Raw genomic sequence first — 13969 nt, forward strand, 5'->3', positions numbered from 1 at the left:
AAAGTCACTTACCGCCCTCGACGAAAGTGCAGATTGCACCTCAGCCCTCATGCTGCATGCAAATAGCAGTCACCGCAATTAGCGGTGACCATTAAATTGCGGAACCGGAAATAGCGTCATCGCACAGGAACGGGAAAGAGCATGGCGGCCATCTTTAAAAACACAATCCATTGCCATCCTCTGCCCCCTGGACCTGTTTGGAGTAGGTTGCAGTTGCAAATCAGGGACACCTTCAACATGCCCAAGGCATTTAAAAAAAGCACTGACAGGCAGCGCAAAGAAAAATTTAAATCAGAGGAGTTGAACATGCTGAGCCAGACCCTGGCTGACAATGCCAAGGTTGTCTTTGCCAACGACATGCGGCGGCCGACACTCCGCATAACACTGAAAGTTGGAGCAGAAAGTAGCGATGCGGTGGGCGAGGGGTGCTAGTTAGTGGTGGAAAAGCCAGGGAGAAAGGTTAGACCCATGGGGTACACCGCAAGTAGAGAGATAGAAGAAAGACCCCAGTTGGACCTGAGAGGGTTGGTCAGTGAGACAGGAGGTCAGCCAGGCCAGGGCCCTTTTCTTTCCGGCTGCCCTTTTCATTCCGGCTGCCCTTTTCTTTCCGGCTGCCCTTTTCTTTCGGCTGGCCTTTTATACCTAAGTTATCACGGAGGAGGTTGAGCAGGATGGCATTGTTGACCGTATCAAAGCAGAAGAAAGATCGAGGAGCATGAGGACATAAAGAGGGTTAGTGTCAAGGCTAGAGAGCAGGTCTTCACAGGTGTTCAGGAGAGCAGTTTCCATGCTTCTAGCAGCTCTGAAGCCAGACTGGTGGTGGTGGAGACAACCAGCACATTCAGTGTGCAGATTAAGCTGGGAGATGGGCAGCTTTTACAAGAGTTTGCCCAGGAAAGGAGTGATGGAGATCGGGCGATAGTTAGCTGGAGAGAAAGGATCAGCAGAAGGCTTCTTTAGGAGGGGGTTCACAAGGGAGTGCTTAAGGGGGATAGGTAGGGGAAGGTTCCAGTGGCAAAGGGGTGATTGCAGAAATCGGCCCAGGTGGACCGAAGGGGGTCAATTTGGTCCTTGATTGTTCTGGATGAGCAGGGTAGAACCGGCTTTGAAAAGACTTTCATAGATCGCACTTGTCTAGAAACATCGTCTAGGGTGAACAAGAGAAAGGGGAGGACCAGGAGGGCCAGAAGTGGAGGAGCAGGAGGAGGTAGAGAGGGTGGACAAGGACGTCCTGAGTTTTATGTAATGAGATTAGAAGCCAAGGCCATGCAGAGGGCCTGGGAGGGAACAGGAGAGGAAGAGATCGGCCAGCTCCTTGCAGATTTGGAAGAGTTTGGCCGAGTTGTTAGATGCCGCAGAGACGCAGTCTTGGAAGTGGGCTCTCTTCTTAGTGAGGACAGAGAGCCTGTATTGCCTTTGGAACAGCCGGCAGACCTGTTTGTCAGAGAGTGCGCTCGATGCCCTCCACTTCCTCTCAGCCAACCTGTACTTGCGTTTAAGGGTGACGAGGTTGGAATCCTACCAAGAGTTGCACTTCAAGTGGATACTCATGACAGGGGCAAGGACATCTTGAGTGTTCGAGATAGAGAGATGGTCGTTAGATAGGGCTGTGCCTGGGTATGAGTCAGCCATAGGTGCAGGAGGAGGAGAGAAAGTAGCAGCGAAAGCCTCAACTGACACACGCTTCATTTGTCGGATGACCGAGAAGGTAGGTGGCAGTGATGGAGACGATTTGGCCCAAGGGGTAGAGAGAGAGTTGGGAGGAAAGGACAAAGTTATCACTCCAGAAGAGAGGAGTGGTGCAAGGGTTAGAGAAGGGGAGGTCTGAGGCGATCAGAACATCCAGGGTGTGCCCTGCAGTGGGAGTCGGGCCAGAGGGAATAATAGAGAGAGAGAGTCATAGAGGTTTGCGAAAGAGTCCCAAAGAAGGGCTGGTAGCATCCAGATAGATGTTTAGGTATGCGAGGGAGAGGAGTTGAGAGGTAGAGGGAAGGAGGGAGGAGGAGAGGTCAGCCCACTCGGACACGAAGTGGGCGACCTTGCCAGGCGGCCTGTATATATTGGCCACAGTGAGAGAAAGACCAGGAGAGATAGAGAGCCCGAAGCCCAGACATTCAAAGGAGGAGTAGTCCTGCATAGGAATGATAGAAGCATGGATCCACTCCGGGAAGATCAAGGCTAAAACCCCACCGGGACAGTTGGTTCTGGATTCGGAGAGGATCTTATAGCCATCAGGAAGAAGAGTGTCAAAGCTTGTGACCGAGCTCGCCGGGACCCACGTCTCGGTGACACAGAGTACATCCAAATCAAGTTCCTCCAGGAAACAGTAGCTGTCAGGGGAGTGTTTGACAGCTGAGCGAGAGTTAGGAGTAGTGATGTGGAGCAGATTACTCACTTTGAAGGACTTCCGTGGAGGAGTACAGGTCAGAGGTACGCCCTTTGGAAGTGTAGGAGGAGGGAGGAGGAGAAGGCAATGTAGCCAGGGAGGAGGAAGAGGGTGGCAGAGGAAGGAGGCAACAAGGTGGTCAGAGAAGCAGTAGACAGAGCTGTAGAGGTGGCAGAGGATGGAGGCGGCAGATACACCAGAGAGGGGAAAGAAGGGATAGCAGGAGAGGAAAGTAAGTTGGTAAGGCAAGGGAAGCATCTATCAAGGAGGAGGAGGTTGGCATGAGGGCCCTGGACCAAGACGGTGCCATTTAAGTAGACATTAATGATGGTCTTGGAGGAGTGGAAGGGGGCCAGGAGCACCTCCCAATGGGTGCCACTAATAATGGGAGAAGAGGAAAAAAGTGAGAGAACAGATGCCACATGGGAGATCCATAGGCCTGAAGAGGGAACGACAAAGAGTATGTCAGCAAGGGCCTGTCTGGAGGAAGCACTAGGGTAGCTATCAGTGATAGGGAAGCCTGTTTTGGAGACCAGGATGTCCTTTGTGACCTTCTTTCTGCCAGACATAGTAAGAGAGATAGGATAGTTGATGGAATAGTAGTTAGAGAAGATGGGCGAGACAGCGAGCACCATAGAGGGTGCAGAGAGGAAGAGAGGGTGTGGAAGTGGGGTCCAAAGCAGGGGAGAGGGGCAGCGCTGGGGAGCAGGGAGGCAGGCAGGCAGTGGGGGATACGAGGGGGGACTCAAAAAGAAGGGGGCACACAATGAACAAGAAACAACGGACCCGAGAAATCAGATGCGAAACCTAGTCAACAGCAAAGTACAGCGCACAATAGGCAGCCTAGAAGTAAAAGGATGCAGATGCATAGAACCATCACAATGCAACAATGCCCAACAGGGGACCTTGAAGGGAATAAAGAATAAGGACCAACAACAAAGCACAGAGCGCTGCAGGGGGACCAAGAAGTGAAGCAGGCCAGAGCCAACAACAAAGTACAGAGCACAGCAAGGGGCCTAGATTGGAAGATGCAGGCAATAAAGTGTGGCGCCAAGAACTGTGGGGAACAGCAAATATAAGGGCAAAGGAGAACATCACAGAATCAGAGAAAAGTATGATGCACACAAAAGGAACCTAGGAGTAAAGAATGAACTCAAATACAAAAGCAGGCAATGCAATGTAAGCAATAAAAGTCAAGAACAGGACATAAAACCTCAAGCGAGGGAGGGAACTAAGATGGGAGGAGAGGGCAGGGACAGCAGGGAATGCGGGAACTTATGGTGCAAAAGGAGCTTAGTGGCTAGGAGAAGGGGGGTGCTCACGGACAAGTAGAGGGAACGCGCATGACCTGAGTTGCAGGGGAGCCACGTGGCCTAGGTTGCGAGGAGGCACCCATGGCCTAGGTTGCTAGGGGGCACCGCAGCCTAAGTTGAGAGGGACCATACGTGGCCTAATTTGCGAGGGGGCGCACGAGGACTAAGTTACGAGGGGCCGCACACAGTCTAAATTACGAGGGAGTATATGCGCCCTAGGTTGCGATGGGACACCCGCATTCTTGAGTTGCGAGGGAGTGCACGCAGTCTAAGATGAGAGGGAGCGCACATGGCCTAGGGTGTGAGGGACCACAAGCAGGGGGTGTTTTGAGGACCGGTCGCCGAGCGAAACAACTCATGTGCAAGGGCACTGGGTCGGGGGGGTTGCGTGGAGTGTAGCAAGCTAACACTCCCCACACCTTCTTTCCTTGCAGCCGCAGACAGGAGGGTGAAGTCGTCCGCACTCACTGTCTGTGCTGCTACCCCTTCACCGCCAAACACTGCGTCACTTAACACTGCAGCCTTGTCCTGCGAGGGCTTTGCCGCAGAGGGTCCGTACCTCGGTTCTTATAGGTAGGCCTGTTGTACCATGAACAAACAAAAGTTCCTTTGGTAATCTTTCACATTGGGGTAAAGCTCTTCTCCCCTTTGCATCCCCCTCAGCCGGGCTCTGATCCTTCTTGCATTGTTAGCCTCCCTCACTCGGATTCACTACGGCCTTTCACTCATAAACGTATCATTCAACAGTCCCAACTATCCATTGTGGACATCCCTCAGCCGGGTTCACACTTGTCGTCACAATGTTCACGGGTACATCACTGTTTCCCCTCAATTTTCAGGCATCCCTCTGGTGGGTTCACATTTGCCAGTTCCACAGTCAATCAGTTTTCTTCAATGTGTCAAAGAATTTCAAGTGAGCGAGGGGTTTTGCTCGACGCTCGTAGGACCACTTTGACACTTCAAACTGGCCTCTCGTAAGGCCTCTTGGTTCTAGTAGTTTCAACCAAACACCACAATCCAAAAAGGCTTCAGTCAGAGTCCTTTGAATGCGTGCCTCTGCGACGCCTGACCAATCTGCTACTGAACCTTTTACTAGGTTTTTTTAAAACTTCAATTACACAAGTTCTTTGTTCAAGAAGGGTGCCGCCTGAAACCTTGGGCCCAGCACAGTTTGGTTTTACTATGTGTCCTCTCCGACTCACTGGCTGTGCTGAACTGTTTGAATTTCTTGTCTCGGGTGTCAAGTACGGCACCACAGCGGCAAGCGCATATTCCCGCTTTGGCAATCCGCGCAGGAGGGCCCTGTATGCCGTTGACACCTGTCACACCACACGCCAGCTGGACTTCCTGGTCTTATGATTTACCTTTCGTAGGCTTTGCGGGTCTGAGTTGAAAAGGGGAAGGGCATCCCCTCCCCTCCCGTCGTCCATCCATGTCTTGCCGCCTTTCTCCTCCCTTTGAACTGCTGGTCCGGTGTAGCTGTTTCCTCGTGCGTTCAGCCTTGCTCAAAGTGTGCTCTCGTGCTCTACCTCTTTATCCCTGTGGGCCATCAGGTGTTTTAATATTTTATTTCTATCGTGCTCGTACACAAGTGTTTCAGAGCGCGATGAGGCAAGGGAGAGTAATAAGGGAGAACAAAACAAGTATCTTACGAGGCCCAGTGACATTGAGAACGCACAAGTGCATGGGAGAGGGAAAGGTATGCGTAGTTATTGTCAATTGCCTGACTCTGCCTGACCCTTGTCTTGGGGCATGTCAGATAAACAGCTCTGGTGGTAGTCAGTTGTCTGTCACGGTGAAGGAAAGTGTTTGTGTTGGAAAAGGGAGGGTGGGGGGTAGAACTTCTGAATATCCTACGGGGTCGGATGGGGAAAAAATGTTATAGGGAAGGCGGTACCGCATCTCACCCGTCAGTATCCCACTTCGACTCCCAGACGACCCTCCATCCAGGTGATCCTCCCGCACTGGTCCACCCCCAGGGACTGGATCCAATAGCAATGGCCGTGTCCTGGCCGCCTGGATGACAGATACTCGGGCGTTAGCGGGAGAGACACCTTCAGGTTTAATCACACTGCATACCCCACTATGCAAGTTGACGCAGAACTTGCTAGTGTGTCTTCAGTCTTTATTACTCATTGAGTGTGGACAAGAGGTGAAGAGTTGGCGTTTGGCACTGTTTCCACACAAAAAAAGTAAAAGATATTCAGACTTTGAGGGCCTAGTTAGGGCCATGCTTCTTAAATGGTGTTTCGTTCCTCACAGAATTTTCTTTTATGAATGATAAGAAGAGACGTTTTCAGTCCTCTTTCTTTCAGTGCACAGAATATTTCTCTCGAATATTGAGCATGGGTGTAACAAGGTGGAGAACCGAGGTAAGGGGGAATAGTGCATTTCTTAAGTACGATAGCCAATGTCACACTTGGAGTCGAGGAGTGGTGCAGTTGAGATGCAAGGAAGACTAGAGATGTTGAGTTGCACTATGCAAAGTCAGGCTATCATGACATATTGACTTACCACTCGCGCTGTTCGTACCGCTTCAACAGCTGGCCCCCATTGTTTTTACATGTTACTTTGACCCCTCCTCCTCCCCCCAAGTTCCTTTTTCAGATTACAACTATCTGGAACCTTTAGACTGCAGAGTAAGTGGATATAGTGAGGGACACACCAGGACCATGTTCTCTATAGAGCGTACTTTGGACTTGCTGAAGGGATGTTTATGTTGCAACCATTAGACAGGTGATGCCCTAATGTACGTGCCTGAAAAAGTTGGTAACATTTGTTGTGTGTGCCATGCTGCATGGCATATTTTTCCAAAGACCTTTCCCCATGCCACCCGATATCAAGGAGTGCGAGCACACACAAGCTGTTTTGTAACGGCCATGTGTAAGGCAGGGATGGACTTCTCGCGCAACCAGAACACATTGATTATTATTTCCCGGACAATTGATTCCACCAACATCACCCGATTGTATTTACATTGGAAATATTTCACACCACCCAAAGATCATTTTGAAAACCTCATTTCAAGTATATATGCTAAATTATTTTCTAACTAAACAAGTACCAGCCTCACTCCACTCTCATCCCGAACACTCTTGCCTTTGTTTCACTTTAATCCCCAAAACCCTTTAATCCACCCTCATCCCTAATACCCCTTACCCTCCCTCCACCATCATCCCCAACACCTTTGCCCTCCCTCATCCCCAACACATTTGCCCTCCCTCCAACCCTATCCGCAAAACCCTTGCCCTCCCTCCACCTTCAACCCAAACACCCTTTCCCTCCCTCCACCCTCATCACCAACCTCCTTGTCCTCCCTTCACCATCCCCCTCGTCCGTCCTCCACCTTCATTCCCAACACCTTTGCCCTCCCTCTATCCTCATCCCCAACACCTTTGCCTTCCATTCAAACTCATCCCAGACATGAGCGTTACAGGATGGCTGGGAAGTTTCCCATATCCGATTCCTCTGCTTGCAAGGGTGCAGGTGAGTGTTTGGAATGATGACGTTGGGGCCGGGGGTGGGGCGGGGTGGGCTGCCAGTGAGCCTTCTGTGGGGGGACCAGAAGTGGAACTTTCTAACTACTGCTCCTGGATATGCTGCAATGTCAGGAGCAGTGTCCTTTGCATGGTCTCTGCACCTGACGATATTGACTCTTGACAACTCTCTAACCCTCTTGCCCATCCCTGATTTAGAGGGTATGTGATAGTGAAGTGACAGAACTGCCTGTCAATCGCCATAACCATCTATCAGGATGAGTCCTGCACACCATCCCTAATGGCCTATAAGTGTTGTAGCTTCAGCGCCGCTATATTCTCTGTGCTTTCGAGGCAGTGCTCAGTGCTATACAGCCTGCTCCAGATCCCTTCAAGGGTGTACTGGGGTGGACAGAGCTGGGGGCGGGGGGTATCATGCAGTACCCTGTCCTCCCACTCACCAGCATCTGAAGATACAATGGCATCATCATCAGTCCCTGTGTCAGTATCCTGATGCTGGTGCCATTCATAGGTGGAGCAGGAGGGGCCTGCAGTTTGGTCACGTCTTCTGATGAGCAGGTGATTGAGATTTCTTTTTTAACATATGCACGCTCTAGTTGGCTCTAAGGAATCTGAATGCTACAGTACCATCCTGGAGTTATGTTTTCATTGGCCACACACAGCAGTGGCATTTTATTACTATGCCACAGATACATGATTTCGGTTGAATGGTACAGTACCATCCTGGAGTTATGTTTTCATTGGCCGCACACAGCAGTGGCATTTTAGTACTATGCCACAGATACATGATTTCGGTTGTAGGTTAAAGATTCGAAAACAAAAGGATCGAATGCAATACATTCGAGTCAAAAGGACCGAAAACAAAAAGACCGAATGCCTTGTTTTTTTTGGGGGGGGGTTTGGGGTGCCCCCAAACCCCTGTTTTCTGGCCAAAAACTATACATTTTACCTATACCAAAAACCAAATAAAAAGAAATAAAAAAAAGGCATTCAGTCTTTTTTTTCCAGTCCTTTTGACTCAAATGTATTGCATTCAATCCTTTTGTTTTCGAATTAATGACTGGACACTGTAAAGAACGGTAGGGGTGTCTGTACTTCCGCTCTCTATATGGTAGAGGAGAGGCACAGAAGACCCCAGCCAAGATTCTCTATAAGGTAGCAATGGACGAGCAATCAAGGCCTAGCTTCTCAGGAGGTGATGCGGGCTGGTTCTTAAGTACAGTGTAGTCCCCGAACCCCCACAAAGGAATGTCCACACACTGTATTACTGAACACACAGTCTTTATATAAGAAATATTCAAAGGTATGTACACGATCACAATAATGCACTTTGTACTTGGAAGTCAGTAATGATAAATATATACACGTCTAGAGTGGTACCACTAATGTTATCAAATCTCATTAAAGTGCATCAACTGTACGGTTAAAATGTCACATAGATCAACAACGAGTAAACCAGCAATAGAGATAGGCAGGAACGTAAGATGGTTGAAACAATAGGCAGAATGCTGACCCCTACCGCTGGGCACAGTTCTGTGTGGAGATCCCCCCACCTGGGCAACCTGTAAATAAAGAAATATAGCACAAGCCCAGTCCATATGTTCAATAGTCTTACTTCTTCCTGTTAAGGTTTTACCCCCCAAATGTACCTGGTGGAGTAGAGCTCTCCGACGATGCACCGACCGATCCTTCTTGAGTGCCTCCCTTTCAGGCGGGAGCCACGGATCGTCGAGAGGTGTCGGGGAACTTGGCGTTCTATGTCGGGGCATCGACGGCCCTTCTTGAGTGCCCTCCCGTTAAGGCAGGAGTCACGGGTCGTCGAACATCCGACGGTGAACATGGTGAACTACGGCAGGGAAGTGGCAGCTTCGTTCCTAGCGGTGCTCGTCGACGACAGAGCGTTGGCGTCCTGCAAGGAAGAGGCGTGCAGGGCACCTCGGTGACAATAGTTCTGGACCGCAAAGAGATGAAGAACTGTGGCCCAGCAAGGGCGTCGAGTCGTTGGCGTCTCTGCGGTCTGTAGGTGGCGGGAAACCCACCAGTGGATACTCCTAGGCGCGTCGACGGTCGGGCCTTCTCCAGCGGGAGACAAGCGGATGACGATGCATACGAGAGTGTCCGATGATCAATGAAAGTTCTAAGGCAAACGGGAGCACGGCGGCTCCGGTCGGCGACGGCGGTCGTCGACCGTGGCGGACAACAGTCCGGGTGCTTCTCCTTGGAGTTCCGCAGCAGTCCCCGTATCGGGTCGGCAGTCTGTCGTAGGTCTGTCTACCAGGGAGCGTTGGCAAAGATCAGCTGTGCACGATGGTCCCTCGTAGCTCGGGAAGAGGGCGCCTTACCAGGTCCTCTCTGGGTCAGTCCTTGGAGGCACAACAGCTTTCAGATTATGAAGGAGAGCAACAGCAATTCTTCTCGTCCAGCAGGGCTTCAAGGTCAAGCGTCAGTTAATCCAGTTACTCGTCGTAGTGGACTTCAGCTTCTGAACACGATTCCTAGCAGTGAGAGGTCCCCAGATATACTGTTAATCTCCCATTCATTCCGCTGGGTCACACTCAAGCATCCAATCACGACTACGGGCATTCATGCAGGCAGGCAGCCAATCAGGCACACAAGGTATTCAGGCCTTTCACTTCTCTCCAGACACTCACAACAAGTTATGTGTATTGGGACAAGTACCGAGCCATTCAACACTCCAAGCTGCATTCATACCGGTTTCGGGCAGGGTTGTCTCAGTCATTGTGTCAACCACCAGATACTAGACACCCACAACACAGAATGCATATTCGTCACACACTCTATTCACCCAGGTCCCACCCACAGGAGGTACCCACAACATACATCACCAGGAAGGCTCCAGCTAGTCTGACTGGGCCTTCACAATGGCAGGGCTGGGGTATCCCAAAATGGAGGATACTCCGCGCACCTGTCAAATTCAGCATGGAGCTGCCACCAGCCCATACCCTGCTCTGTGGGCCACCCACAGGTGCCCAAAAACATACACTAGGGGCACAGGGTTGTACCCCCCACCCATGGGTGCCATAAGGGTATCCCACAGGTCCGTTCACCAAACCAAAAGAAAGAGAGCTGCACCGCCAGGAATCCCACATGAACTCCTGCACGGAAAACACGACAGAACACACGATAAAAAGCAGTAAAGGACAAGGATACAGAGGCCCTGTCCCTCCGATGCATTTCCAGCATCACAGACACCCATGAATTTCATGTCCTGGTATATATTCTGACACTCATTGCCAGATTCGAGGATGGCTTGTGCCAGTTACATGGCCCTTGCATACTAATAGTTGTGGTGGTTTCACAGTTGGTTTCATGGTGCAAGACGCTTATGGGTTGTATGAGGCCACCGAGGGTGTTGGCTGACCATGATGGCATGGTCTGCCATGATGTATGCATCTCCAGATTGCATGATGTTGTGATACATACTAGTCATCACAGGCATTTAGATGTGGGGTCCATTCCTGCGTATCACATGCATTCAGTTTCCCCGGTTTACTCTCCTGGCTTTTTGGTGGTAGGTCTGTAGTGGCCATTCTTGCCATCTGTCTGCACAGCCTGCCACATGCCTTTTGGTAGAGTGGCAGATTATACATTCACACCAGAATTGACTCTTGCAGTCCTCGCCAGGCGCAGGTTGACTGCCCGCTCCAACCTATGCTCCTCCAGTAAATCCAGGCCAGGCATTTGAAGGATGCTGCTCACTTTGCACTCCCAGGGTGTGAAGGTGAGTAGCGTGAGGATGAGTGGCTCAACCTTGCCACGTCCTGTGGCATCATTCTCCACTGATGAAAGTAGATTAGACTGCACCCTGGCCTTAAGGTGTTCCACCTTTTTTGGGCAGTCTCCACTGTCTTGTGGCACAGTTCCCACAGCTACCACCTTGCCCTGTGTATCTGCTCAGATTTTAGTCTTCCTTTGGGCAGTTGCTTTCCTCTGATATGCACTTAATAGTTCCACTAAATGGCTTACCCCCGCTGCATTTTTTCCCTCTGGCATGTTTCACATGAAACAGCAAAAGGCTGATATTAAATGGATTGTTTTTTCCAAGATGACCACAGCTGAGCTTCCCATTTGCTTCAGGACGCTATTTAGGCTCAGTTAATTCCTCCACTTTTCTGGCGGCAATGCTGTTTCTCCTGGAAGTAGGGGGGGATTACTGATCGACACTAATTCTCCTGGATGGAATTACTGTTACGGCCAGAAGTTGGGTTACTCATCCATCATACGCATCGTAATTTGGCACTCATTCTTCCAGGTTCTATGGGTAAATCTGTCCGACTGAAAAAAACGCTGTGTTTAACGCACAACTCATAATGAGCCCCAGTGTGGTTTATTTCTTGGTATCATTTAAAGGATATAAACCTGTTTGAATGTCGATCAAAGCATTTATGTAAACATTGGTCCCAGCGCTAGTACTCCCTTTGGCACTCTTCGTGTTAAATTAATGTTTTTATTAAGTCCTTTGTGAGGAAAGCTGATTTTTGGCATAACTATGCATAATTGTTATTGAGCCTCTGTACGGTGGAAGTCTGGGTACTCTGTTGTGGCGTTTACTTGTAGTCCGATTTGCCTTCTGGCTTAAATCACACTGGACTCATTAATAGAAGAGCAGTACATTATCTTCTTTTTTTATAGTTTGGTTTTGTATTAATAATGACCACTGTTTAATTTCTTTAGGTTAAAAATATGGGAGAATACTTCAAGCACCACCTTTTGCAATCAAGACACCGGGGAGCGTTTGAGTTGGCTTATGTTGGCTTTGTAAAACTCACAGAGATGCTTATTAGGTAAGTAAATCTGGTCATGCTCATTTGAAAAGCTATAGATGCACAGTTGGCTCAAGTCTTGGACGCTGACACACCAATACAAAGAACACATTGCTTTTCAAAACGCACAATCATGAATGTATTTGAATGGCCTTTAATTGGTATTTGATTTCATTAACCAACTTGAAGCTCGTATATCAAACATTTCAGGTCTGCCTCCGTATGCAAACTATATGTCATTTTTAACAAGGTCACTAGGGATCACTTTGGAAACCGAATTGTATATGTTGCTTTACATTTGCCCTGCACACGCTTATGATTAGCTAATATCGATACTGCACTTCCTACCCTTTACGCTGGATCTGATAGCTGTGGTCCCTTTTAAAACAGTAACCACTTCTGTAAAGTACTTGCAAAATATTCTACATTTGATACTGCCTCAACTGTCTGAACTTAACTGGCCACATTTCTTTTCTTAGAAATTAACAGGCAGAAAAATTAACTTATTAAAATAGATTAGTTTGAAAAATCGAAATGTGAAATTAGCAGTTTTTTCTCACTTCTATTCTCTCTGCCTAACCCCTTTATCACCTCTAGATTATATACTGCACTTCTACACTCCCACATTGTGGCCCTCATCCCTCCATTTGCAACTGACAGTTCCTTAAAAATGTGCTTTATGATTTATAGAGAATATTTCAAATATGGGAATATGTTTTTTTTTACATACAAGAGGTGTATAATTAAACAAAATCTCCTATTGATAAATGCATTTTGTTGTCTAGTCAATTATGAAACGTCCTAAATAATACAGAGGTACTAATGTGTGTGTACTTAAGGGTACTTGACAGGCGGTGGGAAACGACAGTCAGAGAGTAGATTTGGTGGGGTGCTAGTAAAAAAAATCATATTACAAAGTCATTAAAACGTACATGTTATCAACGGAAATTTTCTAGCGAATGACCACCCTGCAGCCGAACCGGCTCAATCTTTCAATGAAATCTATCTGGGCATCTGGCTTCATGCGGCCTACGCCCAAACGTGGGTAAGATCCCACACAGAATCCAACTGGGTGCTAAGCCTAATCCTATTGTTTTTTTATGGTTGCCAGTTGGAGTTATAAGTTACAAACCTGATTGCTAAATGGAATTGAAGCAGTGACGGTACTAGATGGCGGACAAGATATATCTTGATCCCACCCTCCAACGGCGTAGTCAGTCTCCTTGGCGATGCCTCCACCCCACCTAAAACAGAACTTCATATCACTCGAAATTAAGGGCCTAAATGCTCCAGCCAATCGCAGATCCATGCTTCAGCGTAAGCAAGACCTTAACGGCTCGGTGGTATTTTTGCAAGAGACCCATCTTCTGTACCTGACTTTGCCCGCCTTCAAAACAGACACTTATTGCGGAGACACTCTGCAGGGGAGACTGGATGTGCTCCCTGCATCTGAAGGACACTTATTTACACGTCACGATGTTGCAGCCCCATCGGTCCCTCCTCTGGTTCAGGCTCATGGGTTTTCATTTCCAATACAAGGTGCTACTCTTTGGCCTCAATTCAGCCCTGAGGGTCTTTACCAGGTTTATGAATGCAGTAGCAGCCCTTCTCAGGGCCCAAGGTCATCATGTCTACCCTGGCTTGTCAGGGCGAGTTCTCCAGAGGCAGTCCAGCATACCTCGTCTGCCCTCATGAACAAGTTACATGACTTGGGCTTCTCCATCAATCTCCAAAAGTCTCAACTGGTCTAATGTTTCTCTGCATCATCTGGGATACGAGATCTGAGAGAGTTTTTCCCTCGGAGGACAAGATCGCAGCCATCAAGAGGATCACAGGTCACTTCCTCAGCAGAGAAGGGACATCAGCATGGTGGTACCTGCACCTCCTGGGTATCATGTGGCCTGTCTCTTGGCGGTACCTTACACAAGACGCACAATGAGGGTATTACAGCTGCACTTCGCAGCCTCATGGAATCAGGAGCGGGGTTCA

General features: G+C 49.0%; 1 protein-coding gene across 3 annotated transcripts in view; it reads left to right on the forward strand.

Moving 5' to 3' along the window:
- Positions 1-13969, forward strand: part of THADA (THADA armadillo repeat containing) — a 2999906-nt gene that overhangs the window by 1337101 nt on the left and 1648836 nt on the right. For all 3 annotated transcript variants that reach the window (XM_069608464.1, XM_069608463.1, XM_069608465.1), the window contains exon 22: positions 11892-12001. In XM_069608464.1, the coding sequence (XP_069464565.1) occupies positions 11892-12001 (110 nt within the window). The remainder of the gene's footprint in view (positions 1-11891; positions 12002-13969) is intronic.

This window comes from Ambystoma mexicanum, chromosome 4q, assembly GCF_040938575.1.
Source record: "Ambystoma mexicanum isolate Mex_15411 chromosome 4q, UKY_AmexF1_1, whole genome shotgun sequence".
Classification (NCBI taxonomy): Eukaryota; Metazoa; Chordata; class Amphibia; order Caudata; family Ambystomatidae; genus Ambystoma; species Ambystoma mexicanum.